Source organism: Plecotus auritus, assembly GCF_963455305.1.
Source record: "Plecotus auritus genome assembly, chromosome: 2".
NCBI lineage: Eukaryota > Metazoa > Chordata > Mammalia > Chiroptera > Vespertilionidae > Plecotus > Plecotus auritus.
In genome coordinates this window covers 223,921,854-223,948,105 of record NC_137771.1, presented here as the reverse complement: position 1 = coordinate 223,948,105, position 26,252 = coordinate 223,921,854, and the positions used below count along the sequence as shown (strand labels likewise).

The 26,252-nt window shown below is 52.5% G+C and overlaps 1 protein-coding gene and 1 long non-coding RNA gene across 5 annotated transcripts in view; one reads left to right on the top strand and one right to left on the bottom strand.

The window, feature by feature from the left end:
• IGSF5 (immunoglobulin superfamily member 5) overlaps window positions 1-26,252 on the top strand; it is a 60,985-nt gene that overhangs the window by 8,729 nt on the left and 26,004 nt on the right. Inside the window, exons 1-4 of one of the 4 annotated variants that reach the window (XM_080655263.1) lie at window positions 13,403-13,711; window positions 13,970-14,027; window positions 17,500-17,573; window positions 21,526-21,843. In XM_080655263.1, coding sequence (XP_080511389.1) covers window positions 17,516-17,573; window positions 21,526-21,843 — 376 coding nt within the window. In that variant the 5' untranslated portion in view covers window positions 13,403-13,711; window positions 13,970-14,027; window positions 17,500-17,515. Of the gene's footprint in view, window positions 1-13,402; window positions 13,712-13,882; window positions 14,028-17,499; window positions 17,574-21,525; window positions 21,844-26,252 lie in introns of those variants that run through there. The other 3 variants (XM_080655260.1, XM_080655261.1, XM_080655262.1) reach the window with 3 other exon arrangements.
• Window positions 7,000-13,733, bottom strand: LOC308241733. Its single transcript, XR_013959882.1, has 3 exons — window positions 13,261-13,733; window positions 9,450-9,688; window positions 7,000-9,082 (listed from the first exon to the last, which is right to left on the bottom strand). It is a non-coding gene; the product is annotated as an uncharacterized lncRNA (long non-coding RNA).

Below are 26,252 nucleotides of genomic sequence, written 5' to 3'. Positions count from 1 at the left end.
GCTGGTTCCTCCTGAGGCTGTGAGGGAGAATCTGTCCCATCCTCTCCCCCAGCTCCTGCTGGTTGCTGGCCGTCTCAGGGTTCCTTGGCAGTAGAAGCATCACCCCATCTCTGCCTTCATCGTCACATGGCATTCTCCATGTGTGTCCCGGTGTCCACATTTCTCTCTCTTTTTTTTTATAAGGACAACAGTCCTATTAAATTAGGGCCCATCCCAGTGACCCCATTCTAACTAATTCCATTTGCAGCACCCCATTGCCAAACAAGGTCACATTCTGAGACACTGGGGATTGGGACTTCAACATAAGAATTTTGAAGGAAACACAGTTCAACCGATACATGTGGGCTTTGTCATCCACCACGTCCGTCTGTTCCAGTTACACCTGGAGGACAGGGACGTGACCACGGGGAGAGTGTGGACCTGCTGGACCGGGGCCACGCCTGCCTTTGATATCTACCCCCAGCCTGTCCTCGCTCCAACATGAGCACCTGATGGCGCTTGGATGCCTGGTATCAACACCGGCAGGTGTCCCCTTTCCTCCCTGTGCAGCCACCCACTGAGTGGCTGGGCGTCCCTGTGGGGAATGACCGGGAATCATTACCAGGCACATTTGCTATCGTGTTGAGGTTCTTTCTACTGAGAGCACAGTTTCCCCTTCAGTCAGTGGCTCCAGCCTGAGAACTGGCTCAGGTGCAGAAACTGGGCCTCCAGGGGGGACAGAGGCAGGACAGGCCCGGGGACCAAGCAACAGAAAGGTGCTGGGAGCAGAGGCCTCACCAACCCGAGCCCGGGAGGTGGAGTGGCCTCTCAAGGGTGTCCTGAATTGAGGCCTGGGCTGGGCCTTTGTCTCACCTTGGGGCCATTGGGTGTGGCTGCCCTCGGGAGGGGAGTGAGGCAGCTCCCTTTGGCCGAGGGCCACTCCAGGGAAGATGCTAGACTGCGAGTCACACAGGCAACACTCCTGGTGGCTGGGGCCCCTGGGGACCACTTCAGCCTCCACAGTGGGCCTCCTTGGAGAGGGCATGTGTACAGTGCAGCTCAGATCCCAACCAACCTCGGAAAGGAGCCTGTCCTGCCTGTGTCCTGACAGTCCCAAAGCCCAGACCTACTTCCCAGGAAAGAGTTCAAGGTCCCAGCCCGAGCCCCGGTCCAGGTGCGCTTCCCCCGGAGGACAGGAATGTGCAGACCGCACAGATGTCCTGGGTCGAGGCCAACCCACAGAGTGTGTGTGTGAGGGGGCAGGGCCCCGCCGGTGCCTCTCCCCCAGGGCTCTGCCTAGATCTCTGACCTCTCGGGGGCAGGACTGTGAGAGGTGCAGGGAGAGAGCGCCCCCCCCCCCCCGCCCCCGCCCCCACCCAGTGGAGCATTTCCCCAGAGGCCAGCAGCGTGCACTCCAGAGCAGGCAGGTCTCAGCCAGAGCCAGTCCCCTCGGTTCCGCCCAGCTGTGCTGTGGGTTTGGTTATCCAGCATCCATCCTACTTCTTCTTTTGTTAAAATTCTTTATTGTTTAAATTCTTAAAAACAGGGATTCTCCTGGAAAAGGGCTTCTCCCCGTGTGTGTGTCTGGGGAGTCAAGCTGTCCGCCAGCTCCAGGCAGAGGCAGGCACAGGACACACAGACGCTCCCTGAAACTTTAACCTTGAGGGGCGTCGTCCACGGAGGGAAAAGGTGGCGGGGGCACGTTCATGCCACAGGTAGGGCCTGAGTCAAGGAGGAGAAGCCCTGCTGTGTAGACACCAGGGTCTGGTCCTGCTTCCAAACCCAGTTCTCAGTTCCGTCGTTCTTGGAGCTGCCCTGCATCCCCCCACATTTTGCTGGTGACCCCGGGGGAGGTGCTGTTTGCAGCCAAAGGACCTGAATTGGTCTGATGCGATGCAGCTGAGGTCTGGCCTCGAGGTGTGGGCTCCAACCAGGGCTCCGGGCACAGAACCTGAGCGAGCCAGCCGGTCCCTGAGCAGCATGTGGGCTGGCCGAGCCCGTTCTGAGCTGCGTTGCTGTCCTGGCTCCAGACCTGTGGTTGAGGACTTCCTGCTGAGAGGGGGGTGGGTGGGGTGAGGCAACTTTTCTTAAAAGGGACAGATTCAGATGGAGGAAGGAGTCCTTATGCCTAAATAATCCTTTCTTATGAAACTTCCTGTTTTGGTGATAAATCTACATTTTCCTTTTCCTTTGTAAAAAAATCTTGATTGGAATTTTCCTATTTCTTATAAAGATTGTGCTTTGGAGTCACTACCAGGGAGCATCAATGTTGACCACAGACCCTTAAAGTGGGTCTCCCGTCTCCTTTCCGTTTCTCAGCCGCCCCTGGGACGTGATTGCGGATAATCCTGTAATGCTGGAGTTTTATTATGGCCACAACTTCATTTTGTACCAAACAATGCACACATTTGGTTAGCATGGGAAATTTTCTTTTTTGTTAAATTTCTTTCTTTCTTTCTTTTTCTTTTGAGAAACATCAACTTTTTGTTCCACTTGTTTATGCATTCATTGGTTGATTATTGTATGTGCCCTGGCTGGGGCTTGAACCCGTCATCTTGCTGTATGAGGACAATGCTCTAACCACCTGAGCAACCCGGCCAGGGTTAAGTTTCAACAAGCAAATGGGACTCAGTGTTTGAAATGCTTCTTTTCTTCTTCTGTTTTGCTGACGGACATTTTTTTGAAGTGCTTTCTTATTTTTTTTGGTGTGTCTTATTCAGGGAACTGAAAAATAAATGATTTAGTGTTTTTCTTGGTGCATTGGCCTGGAAAAATATTTTTATCTTTGACCAGTTTGTTGCTTGGTGAATGCTATTTCCTGGACACTGGGTCTTAAAACCTCCCTTGAATGTGCTTTTTTTCTTCACTAGAAGGGGAAAATAAAACCCTTTATTTTCATATTGAGGGTGGGATCAGCAAAAACGGAGCTGGCAAAAATTTTAGCTTTTTATTCCAGCTGACCCCTTTTCCTCAAGAAGAGCATGTCATTCTCTCTTTTAAGACCTACAGTTGATGATTCCTGGTAAAGGCCTCTTTTTAAATGTAAATAATTATGTGCTTTTCTTTTTAACTGGGTTACATTATTCCAACTTCCATAAAGTTCTGTCTAAGCTGCTGGAGGTCCATATATTGACCTTTTTAATAAACTAGTCCATTCATGGATTCATTCATTCTCCATGGAGCACTTACCTATGGCTACTTTTGTTCTACATCAGTGGTTCTCAACCATTCTAATGCCGCGACCCTTTAATACAGTTCCTCATGTTGTGGTGACCCCCAACCATAGAATTTGTAGAGTATAAACAATGTTCTGGCTAATTTTAGCCTGAATTATGAAAGTAGGAAAATAATTTTATTCAAGAAGAAAATATGGCTGAAGAATAATCACTCATAGATTTTATAATTAGTATGATTAATTATCTTTTTTGTGTGTTCCAGTTTTAGGGTGAGCATTCGTAGAATTACTGACTCATCCAATATCACAGAATAAGATGAAGTGCATGTGTGTGTGTGTGTGTGTGTGGTCTGTGGGGAGGGAACCAACTTCAGCACGTTATTAAAATAAAATTTTATGTGCAATTCTTTCTTACTCAGTTTATTGCCCTGCAGTGCCATCTGGTGGTTGATAAGAAGGAAACCATTTCAATTGTCACTCAGATAATTGGAATAGAAACGTTTCACCCTGTACCTGGGATGAAAATGTCGTGTATTACCCAAACTTCAATAGTTTGGGTGTAAAAAGGAAACCTATGAAGGACTTCCCAGAGCAACAGGCATAAAGTTAGACTGTCAAAGAAAGGCAAACCTACACTGGATACAAGAGTAATAATTAGCCAAAACCGGTTTGGCTCAGTGGATAGAGCGTCGGCCTGCGGACTAAAGGGTCCCGGGTTCGATTCTGGTCAAGGGCATGTACCTTGGTTGTGGGCACATCCCCAGTGGGAGGTGTGCAGGAGGCAGCTGATCGATGTTTCTCTCTCATCGATGTTTCTAGCTCTCTATCCCTCTTCCTTCCTCTCTGTAAAATATCAACAAAATATATTAAAAAAAAAAGAGTAATAATTATACTGAGCATTTATATGATGCACCAATGCTTTCCATATGTTATTTCATAAAATCAACACAGTACAGAAGTGAAAGGTACATGTAATATTATCCTCATTTTATTGGTGAAGACCTGGGGCATGAAAGTTTTCCAGGTAAAATATAGGCGTTCGGTTAATTTCAGACAATCAACACATATTTTTTCAGGATGTCCCGGATATTCACATAAGCAATGAATAATTTGTAGCAGAAGTAGATCCCATGCGGTAGTTGAGACATATTTATACTCGTTGGTCTGTTTTTGTTTGTTTCCTTCCCCCTAAGTCTGGCAACCCTCGCTCGGAGTGGTGAGGTGCAATCACGTAGACAGTAAGGACAGAGCCGGCATGGACACCAGCTCTCGCTGCAGGCTGAGCGTGGGGACCACGGTCCACTCCTGACGAGGCGCACCTTCGGGTGGGGAGGCAGGAGCCGAGCTATTGAACTGTGCTTCTGCTTTCCACGGTATCTGGCGTGGACTGTGTGGCTCGTGGAAGTATGGACTGTCATTATGAACAGCACGTTTATTTCAAGTGAGTGAACTTCACAGAATTTTAGGGCAGGAAGTGCACTTGGGCAAACAGGCAGAACAGAACCCAGGCCTGGAAGGCGCTGGAAGGTGCTGGAAGGTGCGAGAAGATTTTCCCATGGTAAAGCAGAAATGCCAGCCTGGAACCTGGGGTGCCGTGCAGTGGGTGTAATGCCTGGAGTGGCAACACGATGTGAGCATGGGGAGCACCTGGGGACTCCTAAGGGGACTCCATGCTCACCTCCCAACCGGCAATGAAACCGGGTGGCGCAGACGAGGGCGCACCCTGAGGCCCTCTGGCCAGGGACCAGTCTGTGGCAGCCTGGCCTCGGCAGACTGGCAGCCCGTCTGTGGCTGTGAGCTGGGCCTGAGTTGGGGCCCCACTTGTAAGACCAAGTTTGGCTGGTTGCCAGCGCCAGAAATGCAGGGAGCATGATTTTAACACAAAGGAGCAGTGTATTAGAAGGACGCTAGGTGACTCCCAGACGTCACGGACGGAGCTGGGTCTCAGGCACAGCCAGAGCCCCACACCTGCCCCCCTCGCTGCCCCCCATGCCTCCCGCCCCCCTGTGTGCTGCCCTTCTGTGCACATGCCACCAGGCCATCGGCATGTCACGCTTCCAGCCCTGAACGAAGACTGACGTGTCCTTGGGTCTCACGTCGGGGAATTCTCACCACCCCCTCCCAGTCTGCGTCCACCTCTGGGCCAGCCCGCTGTGGCCTGATGAGCAAGGTGGTGAGAAGCAATGGCCGGTCCACAGCAGCCCACGGAGGCGGGTGAGGGCAGCTCCTGGGGAGAGAGGTGCGGGGCCCCACCAATGCGCATGTCCCCTAGGGCCAGCCCTGTGGTTCTCACTGTGGCTTGTCAGCGGGCGGATGGAAGCCTCTTGTTGTGTGGCTTCTGACGGGCTTGTCTCCAGGGTCCTCTGACTCTGCAGGGGCCCGTGGGTGATGGCCCTTCACCTGGCTGGTCCCTGAGGAAGCCACAGGTTTCCCACGGGACCCGCCTGGCCACTAGGTGGCGACAGACCTCAGAGGATGGGCTGGGTCATTTGGGTGTCCCATGCTCTGGGACATCAGAGCCCCGAGTCCCGCAGAGGGCCACCCAGGGGGACTGGAACCTCAGGCATGTCCCCAGGCAGGAATGCAGCAGACACTTGAAGGCTGCAGGGTGGGGCCCCTGCAGGAGCTGACTGGAGGGGGGCGGGGGGCAGGAAGCCTGCAGGGCTGGTGGGAGGGCGCTCCTTGGGGCTCTGCCGTATGGGGAGGTGGCAGCGTGGTTCCGAGGCCAAGACCCAGGCTCTCACTGTGGGGGAGACATCCTGGGGAAACAGTCTCCAAGGAAACCCGTTTCTGGGTGAATTAATGATAACGTAGCTGTCTCCTCACTGAACATGGGCGGGAGGACCGGGGGTGGGGGCCCCGATTCTGTGCCAGGCGCCGGTGTCATCCGGTGACAGCGCTGATGGTGTCACACAGACCAGAGGCTGAGGGCTGCCGGAGCTGCCAGGAGCACACGGCGTTTTAGGGGCTTCCAGAACCGGAACACGGTGCTCACCTGGACTGTGGGCTCCAGATGGGGAGTGGGAGGCAGCAGAAAGGCAGGCCTGGGCTCCCGGTGCTGCGAGGCCATAGGGTCCCTCCTCCCTTCTCCCCTTTCCCCCTCCTCCTCCTCACTCCTGTGACGACCCCCCAGCTCCCGGGCTGTCACCTCTTCCTCAGGTGGCACCAGAGACTAACTAGAGTCCTGCGGTTAAATCCTAAGTTCCCGGGGAATGGCTCTGGTCGCCCATCTAGGTCCGGTCCCTGCTGCCAGCTGCCGTTCTGGGCAGAGGGCCGGCCACTAGGGTTAGAGATGGCGGCCAGGGGTCAGGAAGGACGTGGATTTGGGATGCCCCTCTGTGGGGTGGAGAGCAGGTTTCATAAGGAGCGTGTGGTCCAGGAGATGCCTCAAAACGCACGTTCCGGAAGTTGGTGGCTCAAGCTCAGGCCCAGTGTGAGCTCCTCCTTCTGCCCCCTGACGCCTTTCCTTCAAAGGGAGGACATTACACAAAAGCACAGATACCAGGAGGCAGGGGGTCCTGGGAGTTCAGAGAGGTGAAGCCACTTGCCCAAGGACACACAGCAGGCTTTTGGTGTCTCTTCTCTGCTCCTTGGAATCACCTCCCAGGTAAACTCCTTGTCACGATTCCTTTATCCCAGGCTCCTCCTCTTGAGAAACCCAGGCTAAGCAGCCACACGGTAGATCTTAGCACAGGGGTGGGCAAACTTTTTGACTCCAGGGCCACAATGGGTTCTTAAACTGGACCGGAGGGCCGGAACAAAAGCATGGATGGAGTGTTTGTGTGAACTAATATAAATTCAAAGTAAACATCATTACATAAAAGGGTACGGTCTTTTTTTTTTTTAATTTCAATAATTTTATTCATTTCAAACATTTTAACAAGAAGAATGTAAACACTAATTATTATAATTTGAAACTTCAAAAAAATGGAGGAATCATAGACAATAACATACCTTATATTGAAGATGGCAAAGGCAAAATAAAATTGCCTAACAAAGGAAAGGTACAAAAGCCTTTCAAATTAAACTTAAATATAATAAAATCATTTAAAACTAAAACAAATAGAAAAGAACAAAATGTGTAAACAGTAAATTAAACATTTTCTTTAGTGCAACTTCCAAATTATGCCCGGGACGTAGATGTAGATGGCAATGTAGACTGGGTTGAAAGGTTTTTGGTCTTTAAAACATCCACTTCAGTGGGAACAGTGTTGTTGGTCTCCTTTTTAGCTAATGCTCTGATACTGTGCTCTCCAGGGGCGTGTCTCCCTACATCACCAGGATAACATGTCTGTCTACGCATTCCCAGGGTGATGTCGGGGGACGCGTCTGCGGGCATTACAAGGAGCCTCTGGAAGACTGAGAGGTTGTTCCTTCTACTGAATGGGGATATAAATCCGCCCACTCAGAAGAAGGAGCTGCGGCCGTGTTTCCCGACGTTGCCATGTTAACACTGCTGCTGGTGAAGGAGCGGAGGGGAGAGCAAGAGAACCCTCCGCTCTTTCGGCTCCGCGGGCCGGATAGAACAGCCGAACGGGCCGGATCCGGCCCGCGGGCCGTAGTTTGCCCATGGCTGTCTTAGCATCTCTGTTGTACAGAAGAGAAACCCAGTGGGTAGAGGTTAAGGAACACACCGTTTGTGATCCCCGAGCCACGTCCTTTCTAACTCCCTGGGACCCAGACTTTGCCCAGGAAATCTTGCATTTCCCTGATGGCATCTAGCTTTTATCCATGAATCCAAATGTGTTAGTTAGTTAGTGTTAGCTGCTACAGAGATCAAAACAACAGCGGCTTAAACAAAGGAGACATTTATTTCCCTCTGCAAGAGCCTAGATGTGGGCTCGCCCTCTTTGGAGAAGCTTCTAGGGCTCGATTGCTCCTGTCTTTCTCCTTGCTCTGCCACCTCTGGGTGTGCTTTACCCAGAGATGAGCCATTCCCACCTCCACTCGCCAGCCGGCAGGAAGGTGGCAGGGGCTCGGGGGTGGGGGCAGAGGAGAATACTGCTCTTTAAGGGCAGAATCTATTCATGCTGCCCTCACCACAATTTGCCTCACGGCCATGCCTAGCTTCGGGGTTGAGGGGAGGGCGGGGAGATGCCGTCTGCATTGGTGCCCAGCTAAAGAGTAGGATTCTGTGGCCACAGAAGATGGGAAAATGGATATTGGGGGATGCCAGCAGCTGTTCATGGGCACTGTTTGCACGGGGCACTGTATCAAGCTTTGCTGGGAATAGAAAGACAGACACGTGGTCGCCTTAGAATTCAGATGAGGGGGACCCCAAAGGTAAAGTTTCCTTCACAGGTAGAACTCTCCAATGTGGTCCATGGAACAACTAGGGTACAGTAATGGGGGTGTGTGGATACCCCAGTATTGCCAGCCAGCAGGTTTTGGCCTGAAAAATCCACAAAATAAATACTTAAACGGAAGGGGGACGAGAAGGTAATATTAAGCCAGCGCAGGGCTTGAAATGCAGATCTCCGTGGCATACGATAAAAAACCCGGAGAACCCACTGACTGACTTCAGTTTTGAAGGAGACACGCCAGGTGAATGCAGGCAGGGTGGGGACACGAGAGACACTGGACCGGCAAAAGCTAACTGGGCAGCTGCATTCTCAGTGATGAGACGAGGCCAGCAAGCACTGGTGTCTTAGCGTCTGGGGCTGTGGAACGAAGGACCACCCCAAGTGGCTTAGAAAGGGCACCGTCTCACAGTCCTGGGGCCAGAGGCGAGGCGTCAGGGCGTCACAGGGCACGTGCCCTCTGAGGCCTGCAGGAGAGGGTGCGTCCTGCCTCGTCCAGCTCCTGGTGGCCCCAGACGGTCCCTGGCTGATGGCCTGATTTCAGTCTCTGCCTCCGTCTTCATGCGGCCTCCCCCGCGGTCTTTCCCCCTTGTCTTCCTCTATGCCTGTGGCTAGGTCCGAATTCCTCCTTTTTAAAACAAAATTTATTTTTATTGATTTCAGAGAGGAAGGGAGAGGGAGGCAGAGACAGAAACATCAGTGATGAAAGAGAATCATCGATTGGCTGCCTTTGGCACGTTCCCCCTACTGGGAATTGAGCCCACAACCTGGGCATGACCCCTGCCTGGGAATCGAACCGTGACCTCCTGGTTCATAGGTTGATGCTCAACCACCGAGCCACACCGGCTGGGCCAAATTCCTCCTTTTTGTAAGGCCCCCAGTCCTATTGGATTAGCGCCCACCCTAATGACAGCATTTCAACTGGACTTCTCTGTGAAGACCTATCTCCATACAAGGTCACATGCGGAGTCCTGAGGGGGTGGACCCCAGCATACCTTTTTGGGGAGATACAGTTCAACCCAGAAGGGTTTGCTTGATGGATGTTCGTCTCTGAAGTCAAAGCAAATTGCACTCGCATCCTAGAAGCAAGCAAGGCGCCCTGCTGGGGCCGACACTGACATCCGAGCTGCGTCTGCAGGCAGCTGAGCCCTGATTGCCAAAAAAGGGCCGTGCAGGCGCTTCTCAGCGCGCACCTGCGCTCCGTCAAGCCGTGTGACATGCCTACACGAGAATTCTGCAGTAAAAATAGACGAGAAGAAATTAGATGGCGATGTTCCAACGGCACTTTATGCTTGTCTGTGCTTTGGAATTCATTTTCAGGAGACTTTTTATTGTCTTTTATAATCCAAGTTCCCTTTCAAAGGGCCACCTTTATTTTGCTTTCTGTCTGGCCATTAGTATGTGACCTGAATTAGGGTGTGAGCAGGACAGTAATTAAGTGAGGGCTGGGGCACCAACAGAGAGCCCCCCACATTTAATGACGGCTTTCAAAAGCTTGGGTGCATTTAAACTATTTTTATTGATTTCAGAAAGGGAGAGGGAGAAGAAGAAGGAGACGGAAAGAGAGAGATAGAAACATCAATGATGAGAGAGAACCATTGATCGGCTGCCTCCTGCACACCCCCTACTGGGGATGGAGCCCGCAACCCAGGCATGTGCCCTGATTGGGAATCGAACTGTGACCTCCTGGTTCATGGGTCGACACTCAACCACTGAGCCAAGTCGGCTGGGCTTTGGCACATTTTGCAGCCCTGTCACCCATCAGCAAACACCACTCTTTGCCCAGTGACAAGGCCAGGTGGTCCTCCCAGGCCTCTTGTCACCCAGAGGACAGCTGGCACCTGAGCCCCGAGGCCCTGGGCTGGGAGCCTGGTGTCTAGGACGCCTCTGTAAGCGCGGGTCAGCTCCTCCCACGCCTCACGTCCTCTCCTCACAGCCCAAATGATTTGGGGATGTGGTGGCTTTAAAACACGACCCCAAGTTCTTCGGCATTTCTCCACCGAGGGGTCTGAGCCCCCGCTCCCTGAACCTGGACTCCGGGACTGCTTGCCAATAGAACACAGCGCAGTGGCTGCCGGAAGGATTCTCAAATAACCACCAGTGACCCCCATCACCCCATCACACGCTCAGTGTGGTGGGACCCGTGACGATGCTAGATTATGGGGCACAAGGGAGACTTCCCAAGGGGGCCTCATCTAATCCCATGAGCCTTCCTACTCACTTCACCCCAAACGTGCCCACCCCCATCTGAGCTCAAACCCAGCTTCCTCAGGGGATCTGCCCCCACTGCACCCCTCCTTCGAAGATTTCTTCAGAGCCTTCGCCACAACTCAAATTACAGTGTGAATATGTTGTATTTTAATTTGAACTTCGTGATTTTAAAGTAGGCTAAAAATATTAGTCGAATACCTCTTTATGCTCAAACTTTGAAATAATGCAAATCTCCCAAATTCAAAAAAAAAAAAAAAAATCCCCTCAGGATGGCACAGTCTGAGAGCTGCATTTCCCAGGATTTAGAAATGTATTGCCACTGGCCTGGGTGGGCATCTGAGCAAGTGGTGGCCAGCAGTTTCCTGGCCCCGGCGTTGGTGGGGATGGGGTTGGGAGACCCCACCTTTGCTACGGAACTTCTGAGAGTGGTTATCCTCATTATATGTGCATTGTTGGGAGGGCACTTGCAGGGGGTCAGAAGATGACACCCCAAAACGTGCCACTTTGGCATAAGGATTATTTTAAGCTGAAGATAAATGAGAAACAGCAGACACCAAAGGAACTCTGCCTTCCCCTGCTTTGTACCAGGAAGGGCAAAGGATCGTAACCACTGGAGACTCTTAACAGAATCTACAGAATAAACCTTCCCCTGACAGCCTTACCTTCCATTCATCTCTCCACTTACTCATTCCCCCACAAGTCTCCACCCGCAAAGCCTAGGTTCATTTCCTTTGTCTTGCCACTTCTCTAAGGACTTACTCTTCGGGATGCTAATTATATAAGCCCAAATTCCAACCACCCCTTGGAGTTACTCCTCACTGACTTTCTCCCAGATGTGTGAGTGCCGCATCTGTTAATAACCTCTTGTTAACCTTTGGTCTTTGTCCTGCTACTCTGTCTTTTGTCAATTTAATTCTCAGGCCCCAAGCCACAACACGGAGGAGAGGAGAGGAAAAGTTTATTTTTTCTTCCCAACACAGTCGTTGTAGTTATAACAAATGTTTGTGGAAGCTCTAACAATATTCATTGGTTGTAGTGCCAAGGCCAAGGCTAAGGCTGGGGCTGGAAATCTTGGGAGTAAATCAGATGCAATACCAGTCCTTGTGACCCCCATGCTGACTGATATTCTAAATATCAGGACTGAAGCTGAGAAAAATTTTTAAAAAGCACATCAAGGCAAAAAGAATTATACTGCCCTTAGATTTTTTTTTTTTATTCCTGTGGCTCATTATTCTAAAGTTATTTGAGTTTTGTATTATGCTAGGCCTTATGACCCTCATTCATAAGTGGCAAGGCTCATGAGTAAGATGCTATGACCCCGTGTAGATTTGTAAGATTATCAGACTAACTCATTGACTCCCTGAGTATCTGATTTGCTCACCATTTTTCTGACCAGCTCCTAACATAGGGCTTTGTAGAAAGGGGGAAAAAAAAATCTTTTCTCTATCCTTTTATGTCCAGTGGCTGGGACTTGTGAATTAAAAAGTCAGATTAACTGGAGAAAAAGTTTATTTTGCACGAATATAGGACCAACAAAGAAGTAATTGGCTCATTTAATGGTTAAAGGTTTATATCCCTAATTTATAGGAAAAAGGGAAGGGGGGTGGGAAGACAGGCTTCTTATGGGATGAAAACATAGGTTTCTTGAGGAAGGATAAATAGAATTTTAGGAGCACAGACAGGAGGTAATAAAGTGGGAATGCTTGTTTAATAGGTACGCGTGGTCTTTCTGTCTTCAGGATCGTAAACTCCCAGGAGAAGGGAGTTGGAGTGGGTCTGTGCTCTCCCTATGGGAGTAGATCCTGGGAGAAGAATAATTTATGGCAGCCCCAGTGCTCCAAATTGCTGCTCTGAGGTGCTGTTTTCCTTTCATCTGTTGAATCTCAAATGTCTTCAGCTTAAAATAATCTTTCTGCCAAAGTGGCTATTTTGGGGTGCCATATTCGGATCTCCTTCGACTGGAAGGGGCAGCAGTTCCCACTTATTTACTTCAGGGTCTCATTCTAAATACATGATCCTCATTTCTGTTGGTATCTGTAACTGTGTAGATGCCCTTGACCCTGAGTCCCTCACAAGATTAAAATGTAATGGGGACCATCAAACATCAGAGGGAAGGTAGGGGAGGATGGGGGTAAGGGGGAGAGATCAACCAAAGGACTTGTATGCATGCATATAAGCCTAACCAATGGACACAGACAACAGGGGGGTGAGGGCATGAGTAGGGGGTTGAGGCGGGTAATGGGGGAATAAGGACACATATGTAACACCTTAATCAATAAAGAAATAAAAACAAATGTAATGGGGGAGCCCAGATGGCGTGGCTCAGTGGTTGAGCATCGATCTATGGACCAGGAGGTCAGGGTTCGATTCCCTGTCGGGGCACATGCCTGGGTTGTGGGCTCCATCCCCAGCGTGGGGCGTGCAGGAGGCAGCTGATCAATGATCCTCTCGCATTATTGATTTTTCTATCTCTCTCTACCTCTTCCTTCCTCTCTGAAATCAAGAAAAAACGACGACAAAAATGTCATGGGAAGACAAGCCAGGTACTGAAAAAGAACCACGTAAGAGAGGACAGTTCAATATGGGGCTACTTACCGGGACTTAGGGCGATGGCTTTTTCCAGAAATTGTCACAACGCTCGCTCGGAACAGCCAAGTTCCTTTGTTTACACCTGAGGGGCTGGGCGTGGGGCCTGGGAGGCCCCAGCAAACTTCCTACATAACAGCTCCGAGCTGACATTCACAGGAAACTGATTCACTCCTCAAGGTGGCCACAGTCCAGGGCTCTGCACCCCAAGGACTCTCTTGTTTTTCTTTCACAAAGAACCCGTTCTTGTGCGTGTGGAGGTGCCGGCAGGGAACCGGCTTCACCAGTCCCTGGCCGTGCCAGAGGCCACAGGGCACAAGGTTGGCTGGGCTGCGTCCTCGGGGCGGCAGGACCCGGCAGCCAGCAGCCGGTGGCGGAGGACGGCGCGCCCCGACGGTCTGGGCTCTGCAGGACTTAGAAAGGCCCCCGAGGAGGAGCAGGCCCTGCAGGCCGAGCCGAGGTCTGTGCCGGCCCCAGGCCGTGGCATTCCTGGGCCGGACTTTCTGGGCTGCTGCTGGGGGCTGGCTAATGATTACCAGGAAACAGGCTGGCACGCCCGCACCTTCGGGGAGCGAGGGCCCGTGGCTGGCCGAGGCTGCCTCTGCGTTCAGAGCCTGGCCTGTGACGTGACAACCCTTTCGTGAGGAACTTCCTGCTTGGGGCCGAGCCTGGGTCAGGGTTCTCTGTGGCTGATTGAATTGTTCCCGTGTTTGTGCAGAGACAGGACAGAGGCCAAGACGGCTGCCGGAGCCTGGAGGGAAGATCTACCTGCGGAGGTAAGACGCCCCCCCCCCCCCACTCCCCGGTGGGGTCCCGGACAGGTGCAGTGGGTCCGGCCCAGGTGCTGGTCTCTCCAGGCAGCCGGATCCCGCTGTTCTCCCAGGGGAAGTATTGGGCGATCAACACCTATCCTGGCTCCCCACTCCCACCGAGTTAAACATTGAAAGGGCGGCTGCTCTGAGGGTGAAGGAATTTGAGACGATGTCTGATCAAGAGGGTGTCCCTGTCCCAGCTCGCAGGGATGCGCTGGGGCTGGGACCGGGGAGGTCAGGCTTCCGTGCCGGAAAGTTACTGTGACTCCGGTGTGCCCAGACACCCTCCCTGGCGTTGGATTAAGTGCCCGAGGAGAGGCCTGTGGGCAGGCGACATGCGGTTCCGAGGCTGGCCTGCGTCTAATAGGCATGCGTGGTCTTTCCGGCTTCAGGATCATAAAAGGAATCTGGCTGTTCCTAGGGTTGTGGCAACTTCTGGAAAAACACATCTGCCCAAATCCGGGTGCCACGGCACCTCCCAGTGCGGGGCACGCAGAGCCCGGGGGACTGAGGGACCAGGGGCGTCGGTACCCTCTCGTAGGCACAGTGGTTTGCAGCAAGCCAGTTAATTCTCACGCACCCTGCAACGTGCTTCTTCCTTTTGGGGCTTGAGGTGTCTGCTAGCAGAGAGGGACGGTCTCCTTTGGATGTTCTGGTAACAAGCTCTGGCCGAGAGCCCGGGAGTAGGCATTTGTGCGTGGGGTGATTAAGGGACATGGTCAGATTCAGCAGTTTTCTTCTTGAGGGGACTATCTTGGGGCTTTAAGGAATTGGTTGGGGGTTAAATCCTGTCTACTGAATACAATTTAATAAGATTTAAGACTTTCAAGAAGACTGAAAATTTTCCACTAAAAGTAGGTAATTCAAGTCTTCCCCAATGAAATGAATGAGAACTTAAAATCCAGGGGCCCCTCAAACTACTCCACAGAGATAGTAACGTGCAAATTACCCGGCACAGGTCTTCAAGCACTTAAGTGGCTTGTCTGGTTTTAGTTTACACTTGAAATCAGCTTTATGACAGTTCCCTCCTGCACATGCCCTTCCGACCAAACCCGGGTCTCACACCCCATCAAAGACCCTCATCTGTGCTCACCTGACCCTACACCACCGTCCCGGCTCTGCCCGGCTCCTCAAAGTGGAGCCCCCGACAGAGAACGAGCGAGATGGCGTGTGGGCGGTGGCGGGGCGAGGCATTAATAAGCTGTCATCGTTCCCAGTGGGCGTGTGGGGTGAGGCATCAATAAGCTGTCATCGTTCCCAGTGGGCAGCCTGACCGCTTATCAGCGACCGAAGCGTTTGCTGGTGACCTTTAGCTGTTGCCCAGGCTTCCTGGGCGCGGGGCGCACTGCTCATTTACTGCTCTCGGGAAACTGTCACCGTGTGGGACCCGGGCTCAGTTTCTCCCTCTTCCTCTGCGGGGGGCCAGCATTCTAGACGATTGGTGGCGATGGACGTGTGGGGTTGCGCTCGCTGATCCTCGGAAATAGGTGCTTTGATTGGGGATGTTGGGCCGCTCTCACGGGCTGTGGTTTCGGTTCGCTGTGTGCACAGCTGCTGCCAGGCGTGCAGTGTCGGAGGGGTTTGCTGAGTCCAGTTCAGATCACGGCACGGGGCGGGGTTCCACAGGGGGAGCTCCCAGCCCAGACACTGAACCTCATGCCCCGACTTGAGAGGTTATGGTCATGCACGTGCTGACATCTGCTTCCCAGAGACGTCAGACACAGGGGGCGGAAGCCCGTGTTCCTTCTCATGGGCTGTGACTACCCAGCACCACACTCACATAAAACATACGGACCCATGTTCCTTCTCATGGGCTGTGACTACCCAGCACCACACATGCATGTAGCATGTGGTCCCATGTCCCTTCTCATGGGCTGTGACTACCCAGCACCACACATACATGTAGCATGTGGTCCCATGTTCCTTCTCATGGGCTGGGGCTATCCAGTATCACATTCACATTTAACACATGGTCCCATGTTCCTTCTCATGGGCTGTGACTACACAGTACTACACGCACATGTGACACGTGGTCACGGCCTGAGTACCGCTGCGACCCCTCGCGCTGCTGCTGTTGACTCAGCGCCGTGTGGGAGGCGTGTCCCCCGATGCCGGTGTGGCCGCCTTTCCCGGTGCCCATTTCGGGGCTTGTATTTCTGCTCCTGAGTCTGTCCGCTCTGCCTGTAAGAGAGGAAAGGGACCGGAGCCCTGGACTGGGAGTCCGCACACTGCAAAAAGCCCGCACGGAGCTCTGATGGAACCGGCACCCCATGTCCTCCAGGGAGGTGTGGCTGCCCCCAGCACAGCTGTGAAATCGGGGTGATGCCCGCGACGCAGGGAAAGCCACCCTGGGTCACTGTGCCCCACATGGTGGTGGTGGAAGAACGTGTGCCATAAAGAGACCCTTTCCTCGGGTTAAGGAGGAGCTGGCTATGGTTTTATTATTTTGTAGACAGTTCATGATACGTTCGGTGGGTGATGTAGCCCTCACTGCTTCCGTGAGACCCAGCAGTGCTGGTGACTGCCTTGGGAAGGCCCGTCTTTGGGAGAAGGGAAGAATTAGGAGAAAAAAATGCAGGGATGGAGGATGAGCAAGAGGGTCACCAAAGAGCAAAGGGTTGAAAGGGAGGGCCGAGAGGTGTACATGGCGGGATCCCCACGTGCTGCCAGAGTGGAGAAGACCTCACTCTGTCGCCTCTTGACCTCCCCTACTTCTGACTTCTCCCCTTTCCCCCCTCCCCTGCCCCAGCCCCAGAGCCCTCGCTGCAGTTCCTCAAGTGTGCCCGTCACCACCCACGCCAGGGCCTTTGCACTGCTGCTTCTCTGCCTGGGAAGCTCGTGTGAGGCACCCCCATTGTGGCCTCCCTGTGTGAAGTGACAGCCAGCCCACCCCAGCACACCTCCCGCACCCACATTCCCCTCTTCTGTTCCTCTCCACACCTCTTGCTGCCTTCTCACGGGCTTCTGACCTGTTCTTCCTCTTGTCGCCTGCTTTTCCCTTTGATCATGTAAACGTGTCTTGTGCAGGAATTTCCTTTCTCAGCGATCCAAGCGTCACGGTTGCAGCGAATTGCTGTAAGTCCGGGCTGTCACACCGTGGTCAGCAACTCCGTGGCAAGGGTATCCCAGGGCACCCCGGAATTGGTCCTGGGCTTGGCAGTAAGGTCACGGGATGCAGTGATTCTCAGACTTGAGCACATGCAGAAACGCACATTGCTTGGACAGGCTGCGGGCTCAGCTCTGGCGTCGCCGGCCTAGCCGGTGTGGGGTGGCCCCAGCATCCAGCTTTCTAACATGGTCATAGGTGAGGCCGGTCCACGGGCCACACCAGGAGTGCTGACTCCTCCGCCCTCGGACGTGGGGCGGGTCGGCCTCTGCGCAGCGCTGCCTGTTCCCACCCCTGCTGGTCACCTGCCTGCCTGCTTTCTTTTCCCAGGTGAGGAGATGCCAGGATGGAGGGCAGCTGCAAAGGTGTCCTGGCCGCGCTGGTCGTGGTGGCTGGCCTAGCAGGTAGGTCACACGAGCGTGGCGGGATGTCCCACGGCTTCCGCTTGGAGTGGGAACCCAGGGAGGCCCCGGCGCTGGCGGGTGTGGCTGCCAGGGGCTGTTCCTAGGCCCCTCCCACCACGCCCCTTCCCTCTGGGGGCTCTTTAGGGGGACCCACTTCCTGCTGCGCTGACTCAGCTCTGGGGCGGTGCTGCAGGTGCAGCGGACCCCCAGTTCTCTTCATCGGGGTTCGCGGCTCCTGGCCATGTGCCCCCGGGACCTCTCCACAGCCATCGCTCCTGTTGAGATGTCCTGTCCCTTTTGTGTTTCTCTCTGGACCTCTCCCAGGGTGTCGGTCGGCATGGCCTCGGGGTGTCCCCGGCCAGGGTCCCCCTCAGACTCTGCCACGCAGGGCTGAGGTGTGCAGACCTCGAGGTCTCAGAGCAGCCGGGCTTGTCCCCCAGCTCTGCTTTGGCTCCGTTGGTGGACAGGCCGTTGCTCAGGTGTGCTGGTCTCGTTTCCGGCGGGAGTTTGCTCCCCGCGGGGGAGGCGTGCTGTGCTCCGTCCGCGGGGGTTTTGAGGCCTCGCAGTGGAGAATTTGCACGCAGTCATGAAGGCCCGGCTGGATGAGTCGCCACGAGCCGAACACCTCGTGTATGAGCATGAGGCCAGGAACCCTCCACCAAAGCGTCTTCGCGCCCCCCACCCCCAAAGGGACCACTGTCCTGACGTCTAACGGCAGAGTATCTTCTGCTGGTTTTGGACTTATATACATACTAGAGGCCTGGTGCATGAAAACTTGTGCACCTGGGCGGGGGGCCCTCAGCCCAGCCTGCCCCCTCTCACAGTCCGGGAGCCCTCAGGGGATGTCCTACTGACAGCTTAGGCCCACATCTGCGGGAGGTGACTGGCCGATCATGGGAAAGCACCGCCCCCATTACCCCCTTGCTGCTGCTGCCTCTGGCCTCCCTCTGTGGGAGGCGACCCGCTGATCAGGGGAAGGTGATGCCCCCATCACGCTGCTGCTGCTGCCCCTGCCGGCTACCGTGGCTGCCTGAGCCTTGGCCCGGCTCTCGCAGCAGCAGCCACTACGGCTTTGTCTGGAAGGCGTCCTGAAGACGTGCAGTCTCATTAGCATATTACCCTTTTGTTAGTATAGATGAACTCTATTTCAGATGGCTAGATAATGCTGCTTTTTTAAAAAAATATTTTTATTGAATTCAGAGAGGAAGGGAGAGGGAGAGAGAGAGGAACATCAATGATAGAGAGAGAATCATGGATCGGCTGCCTCCTGCACGCCCCCTACTGGGGATTGAGCCTGCAACCCAAGCACATGCCGTTGACCGGAATCGAACCCGGGACCCTTACGCCACAGGCCGACGCTCTATCCACTGAGCCAAACTGGCTAGGGCAGAAGGGAAGCCTGTCCTCTTTGCGGAGGTGGACTGGTGCAGTAGGGTCATGGGGCGAGAGAAAGAGAGAGAGAGAGAGAGAGAGAGAGAGCGAGCGAGGGGCGGGGGAGAGGGCGAGGGGCAGGCTGTAGACAAGCTTTGGGAAACTGGAGAGTGCCGGCATGAATAAGTATCTTGCATGCAGATAGGATAAGCCCCTGGCGGGGGGGACCTGGTGTTGGGTGACCACTGTCGCTGGCATACAGGAGGTCCCTGGGAGGGGGACATTGATCGTCCCCATGGCTCTGCCCCTCACTTGCCCTTTCGCTCTACACAGGGAAAGGGAGCAAAGGGGAGGGGAGCTGTGTGCCGAGGCAGGTGACTTTGATTAAAGGTCTTATTTATAGTTTGCTCATATTTGCTCTGGGTGGGACAGGGTCATGCACACCACCAGCTGATGGGGTGCAGGAGAGAGGAACGCGGCCCCAGGACCCCACTCTTCCGGAAGGGCAGCTTCTGAGTCACGAGGAGGAGCTGGAGGGCGTTACCCGTGGTGGGAGCCCAGATGCGGGCTGCGTGGCCAGGGCAACTCAGTGCTTAGGGTTTGGCGCCTCCTGTTTAACTTAAAGGTCAAGTTCAAACTCAGAGAGTTCCCATTTGGTGCAGGTCCCTCCCCCTTCCCTCTCCCCCTCTCACCTCCCTAGCTGCAGAGTAAGCTAGGCAGCCTTGGGCCTTCTTGGTCACACGTGCAGCCGGCAGGGCATTCAGATGGGTGTGGAGGGCACAGAGTGTGGAGTGAAATGATCAGCCTCGCCCCAGCGGGAGAGGATCCCAGCCGAGCTGTTATTAAAGTCACACTTTCTCTTTTGCTCTCCTGCCCGGAGGCACAGCAAAGAACAGGGAACAGTGGTCATGCTCACCCAACACAGGAGCAGCCCGAGTTACAGCTGACCTTCCCTCAGGTTGGCCTCTTTGGAGCCAGGGCCCCCCCGCTTGACCCTGGCTGCCACTCTGCCCCGTCCTGCTGGCCTCGGACCCTGTCCGTGCAGTGGTTCATTGTCCGCCCTTAACCTGTTCCTGTGGTGCATCCCCGCAGTGCATTCTGGGAACGCAGGCGAAGTGTTGCTGTGTTAATGGGTGTCCAGCGGTGCGCTTTCTTCCCAGAAACCTATAGGGCTCTCACGAGATTCTTTTATTTTTTTATTTTTATTTTTATTTTTATTTTATTGATTTTTTACAGAGAGGAAGGAAGAGGGATAGAGAGTTAGAAACATCGATGAGAGAGAAACATTGATCAGCTGCCTCTTGCACACCTCCTACTGGGGATGTGCCCTCAACCAAGTTACATGCCCTTGACCGGAATCGAACCTGGGACCTTTCAGTCCGCAGGCTGACACTCTGAGCCAAACCGGTTTTGGCACGAGATTCTTTTAGAAGCCGCCTCACAGCTGGTGAGCGGAGGGCGAAGTGTTGGGAAAGGCGTGATGGCAGCAGCGCTACTTTAGTCTCTGATTTTCTTGGCTCATCTTGTTGGTCCACGTGACCCCTTCTTGCAGGTCATGTGACGGTGACCGTCCACTGAGTGCCTGCGGGTCACATGAAGGGTTTACACGGATCGTCCTATTTGGTCCTTGACTAAGTCCCGGTGGCACTGGCGTCCCTGTTTTGCCGCCGAGGAGCGTGGGGCGTGGAGAAGTGGAGATGACTTGTCGGGTGAGCCAGGATGCTCATTCTGGAGTCTGAGGTCCCACACTCTGGAGGTTTTACACTCAACCAGAGGCGGTGAGACTTTCTGAGGGGCTGCCCAGTGCATGCCTGGGTGTTCTCATGAGGGCATCTAATGCCCTACGCCTTTCTACCCATTGTCCCTCTCTGTCTCGTCTAGTCCTTAGGAGGAGGGCGAGGCCCCAGGGACAGTACCATCTTGTTGATACTTCGAGATGAATTTCCCAGGACAGTATATGCACGACCCAAATTTCATCTCTCCAGCTGTATTCTTTCCCTCGCAACCTTGTTCATCCTCCAGCCACAGACACTGTCCTAGGTGCCCCACGTGGGGGGGGGGTCTCAGGGTGCAGGGGGAAGGCATGGGCCATGATCACAGCATGTCAGGGTCCCCATCCTCTTTGTGAAGACGAGGTACTCCACTGTCTCCTCCCAGCCCTGGGAGAAGGTCCTCCTCATTTCACCAGGAAGAAAAATGCTCATTTCATAGTGAGGCTGAACAACTTCCTACAGCGACAGAGCCGGGCTAGTGGTGGCTCTCTGGACCACGCTGGGGTCAGATACCTGAGGTCACATCCCGCAGGAAGAGGAGGAGGGTCATTGTTCCCTCACTGCCAACCCAGCTGGGGTGCTGAGGACTGTGGAGTGAGGAGAGGGCCATGGGAAGGAGGGATGGAGTGGCTTCCTGTCCACTGGAAGCTCCTGATTATCTGGGAAGACCTGGTGTTGGGACCAGTAAGACCTGGGATCTGAGCCACAGGACAATCACATGGGGCTCACAACTTGTATGCAGAAGGGTTAAACTCTACAGTTGATCTATGTAGATTCATCACTTACTTGAAACATGGGGTGTCTTTTAGCCTTTGGATCCAGCTACCAAATCATAGAAGGACCCAAGAACGCCACGGTGCTGGTGGGCCAGGAGGCCCGCTTCAACTGCACCGTCTCGCGGGGCTGGAGCCTCATTATGTGGGCTCTGAATGGCACGGTGGTCCTGAGCGTCACGCCCATGGGGGTCATCATCACCAGCAACCACTTCACCTCCGAGAATTACACGGAGGGCGACGACTTCACCTCCGAGATGATAATCCATGACGTGCAGCTCAGCGACGCGGGGCACATCAAGTGCAGCCTCCAGAACAGTGGCCGCGAGGGATCCGCTTTCCTTTCCGTCCAAGGTGCGCGTGCGTGCGGGGGACTCAAAGAGGAGCGTTGGGAGTTTGTTGGGTTCAGTGTCAGAGAAGTGGAAGGGACCTGCTGAAGTGCATGCCATAGATGGTGACCTGAACCGATGAATGTGTTCTCATATTTGTCACTTCCCTCCCCTCTCCCTTCCTATTTTTTTGTTTTGTTGTTGTTAATCTTCACTGAGGATATTTTTCCATTGGTTTTTAGAGAGAGTGGAAGGGAGAGGGAGAGACAGAGAGAAACATCGATGTGAGAGAGACACATCGGTTGGTTGTCTTCTGCACGGTATGTGCCCTTGACCGGAATCGAACCTGGGACGTTTCAATCTGTGGGCTGACGCTCTATCCACTGAGCCAACCTGCTAGGGCCCCCTTAAAAAATATATGGGTTAGTCATCAGTTAGTGTTACCCTGAGAATTCTTCTGACCTGACGAGTGTTTGTTGTTGTGTTGTTTATTTCTCTCCTGCCTTCCTCACGGCCTCTCTTTCTACTTTCTTCCTTTCTGTGTCTCTCCCTCTCTTCCTTCCATCTCTTCTTCCCATTTCTATGATTAAGACTCTTAAAGACAGGTTTTGTCTCTTCCCATCTCATCCATGTTGGTACCTCCTAGCTTTTCTGGAGTTATATCCTGGAGGTCTTCTGGGGCCAGGCCTTCCCTTGTCTCTGAGGTAGAGCGAGGTGGTGATCATTGCCTGTCTCCAGTCTTACCCCTCTTTTTAAAAAAAATATATTTTATTGATTTTTTTACAGAGAGGAAGGGAGTGGAATAGGGAGTTAGAAACATCGATGAGAGAGAAACATTGGTCAGCTAGCTGCCTCCTGCACACTCCCTACTGTGTATGTGCCCACAACCAAGGTACATGCCCTTGACCGGAATCCAACCTGGGACCCTTGAGTCCATAGGCTCTATCCACTGAGCCAAACCGGTTAGGGCGCTTTACCCCTCTTTGACACCTTTATCAATTTTGAATCATGTGTGTCAAGGGTTTTAGAGATAAAAGAGTAAACAAATTTATAATAATGGATAACTTAATTTTTTTAAGTGGTACTTCCATTGCCTCTTTTTTTAAAAAAATATTTTTATTGGTTTCAGAGAGGAAGGGAGAGGGAGAGATAGAAACATCAGTGATGAGAGAGAATCATTGATCAGCTGCCTCCTGCATGCCTCCTACTGGGGATCGAGCCCACGACCTGGGCATGTGGCCTTGACTGGAATCGAACCCAGGACCCTTCAGTCCACAGGCCAGCGCTCTATCTATTGAGCCAAATCGGCTAGGGTGATAACTTAATTTTTATTTTCAAAGTTAATTTTTAGGCACTGAAGATCATGCTGCATAGTGGAAAAAAAAAAGGTTGATTTACAAGGATTCAGAACATGTTTATCAAAGTTTAATCCCTTTGCATTCCTTAAAAATGCAATTATATACTCTTTCTAGATGCACTGGAGCCAGCAGAGTGCCCGCTTCCTATGGCAGCATTTTTTTAACAACAGACCACATTGTGTCTTTGACATTTTTCTTATGTTTACTGGTATTTATTTGCTTGTCAGGGAGAAATTCCCAAAGATTTGGTCTGCATTTATGCTGTCATCAAATCAAATGGGGAACTTTTGGTGCAGATACATGTCTACCTATTTCTACTTGCATTTTTAAATTTAGCCAAACTGTTGTCTCTTTATGTGTCTTTAGTTCCATGTGGTTTAATTAGGGGCACGTTGATATTTTGTGATTTTGTGGCATTTGTTGACTTAGTGAGGCTACTGGATTCCCGGCCTAGTTCGCATAACCAGATTCTTATTACAGTACTTAGTGGTATAAGGGAAAGAACACTGGAGAAGGAATCAAAGGTACGGGTTCTGGTGTTTCTGTCATCACTTACCACCCTGATGACCCCTGAATTGGCTCCATGTCTTCACCTTTAAAATTGGGACAAGACTCTGCCCACTTCGCAGGTTGGCCGTGAGGATCAGTGGATGGAATAACTGGGGATGGTCTGAAGACTCCAGAACCAGAGTGGGCTAGTGGCCAGCAGTGCAGACTTGGGTGCCCCACTGCCGGGCTTAAGTCCCTGCTTTACTGCCCACTAGCTGTGTGACCGTGGGCATGTCCCTTCGTGACCTGGTGCCCTGGTTTCCTCATCATAGGGATGTTGTAAGATCAGATGAGGATCGTCTATGTGTAAAGTCTTTAGAACAGCACCAGGCTCATTGCAATCTCCAGGTAGTCATTCGCTATTATTATTATTATTTTTTTAATCCTTACCTGAGGATATTTTTTCCGTTGATTTTTAGGGAGAGTGGAAGAGAGAGGGAAAGACAGACAGAAACATCGATGTGAGAGAAACACGTTGATTGGTTGCCTCCTGCATAAGCTGACCAGGCCCCAGGTCCGGGGAGGAGCCTGCAACCAAGGCACGTGCCCTCAACCGGAATCGAACCCGGGACCCTCTGGCCACAGGCCGACACTCTATCCACTGATCCATACTGGCTAGGGCAATTCGCTATTATTTATTGCATCCCCGGTAGGAGCATGCCATCGGGTTAGGCATTCAAGGGGGACTCAGAGGTGAACAAGACTAAGTAAGACACAGCCCACCCTATAGGCCAGTGGTCGGCAAACTGCGGCTCGCGAGCCACATGCGGCTCTTTGGCCCCTTGAGTGTGGCTCTTCCACAAAATACCACGTGCGGGTGCGCACGTACAGTGTGATTGAAACTTCGTGGCCCTCGCGCAGAAGTCGGTTTTCGGCTCTCAAAAGAAATTTCAATCGTTGCACTGTTGATATTTGGCTCTGTTGACTAATGAGTTTGCCGACCACTGCTCTAGGCCCTTAGGAGAAGAGAGGCTCATGCAAGTGCATGAACCACAGCGGTGCACGCAGACGCTGGCAAGTGCACTGGCAGGGAGACAACTCAAGTTCAAATTGGGAAGGAGGCGAGAGAATCGGCAGTCTTCAAGGAGGACTCCAGAGAGAAGGGGCCATTGGCGATGTACCTCAAAGGTCTGGAGATGCAACATGGGGATGAGAGAGAGGAGGGAGCGCTCCTGGATCAAGGAAACAGGACCAAGGCATGACCTGTTACTGCTATGTGTTTGGCATATCCAATGCCTAAGTCTATGTGGATTTATAGCATCTCTTCTCAAAGCTATACATCTATAAAGTGTCTTCAGGCATGCAGTTTTACAAGTTAATAATGACTGTAGCTTTTAGTTTGGAAACAAATAGAAGAATGTCTTGGGAAGTTAAAGTCTTCCCCACGGACCCCGTAGAACAGAGGACCCCGTAGAACAGAACTGAACTTGATCCTTTGAGCCTGGTTCCACTGGCCTGGATGGTACTCTCTGCTCAGAGGGATAATGTTCTGTGAGAATAGGGTCTCGTTCAAGAATTTTGATTAAAAAAAAGAGGAAGCATCCAATTTATCTTGAAAGTAAATTTCTAAAGATCTTTTTGTTCTCTTCAAGTATCAACAAGAAAAACAAAGAGAACTTATATAACTCCATACTGAGTCATCCAAACATCTATGTAAAATGTTCTATCACCTACTATAAAGTGTCATGAAAGCCAATGGGAAAAGTTGAGTCACAAATATACACAGAAAAAGCAAATGCTTCCTTCAGATTCTGCATTTGTCCACTCCACCCATTCATCACACACCACACTCTAGACCTCTTGTGTTTTGAGGGCCAACTTCTTCTGTTATTAACTGAGCCAGTATCATTCCTCCTGGTTTCTGCCAACCTAAACGTCTCCACTGAATGAAGCAATGAACAAGCCAAAAAGAACAAAGACAAACCCTTTGGCCTTGAGGGACCCATCGGGTGCCCTCTCACTGCCCGAGGGGCCCGTCCGGTGCCCTCTCACTACTGGAGGGGCCCATCCGGTGCCCTCTCACTACTGGATCGGGTGCCCTCTCACTGCTGCGTGTACAGTAGTCCTATCACTAGCAAAGGTGCTCTACTTGCTCAAAGGGACTATTCAGGAAAGAAATATCTAGAAACCGAGCATTTCTGAGTCCTCGGATGGAGCTTTCAGAGCAGATCCAGTTCAGTCTCGTCTGGGATCGCCTGGGTGTCTCCCAGGCCCTTTGGGGTGGTCTGTTTTCATAACAAGACTAAGACGTTTGGTGCCACGCCCACTCTTGCTCTCCCATGTGAACAAGTTCTCCACTGCACCCTGGGGAGGGTTGTGTAACTCCGAGGACCAGCGGTTTCCAAGGGACTGATGTGAAAGGGCAAAAGGAGCCGTTAAAGGGCCAGAAGGACAGTGGATTTTAACATCACAGACCAGGAGGGCTTCTTGATATAGTTTCAGATTCCACAGCGCAACTGACCCTCCAGAAGCCACTACTTGTCAAGTTTGGGTGCAGTATCAGAGAATGCCCATGGTTGTCTGGAAA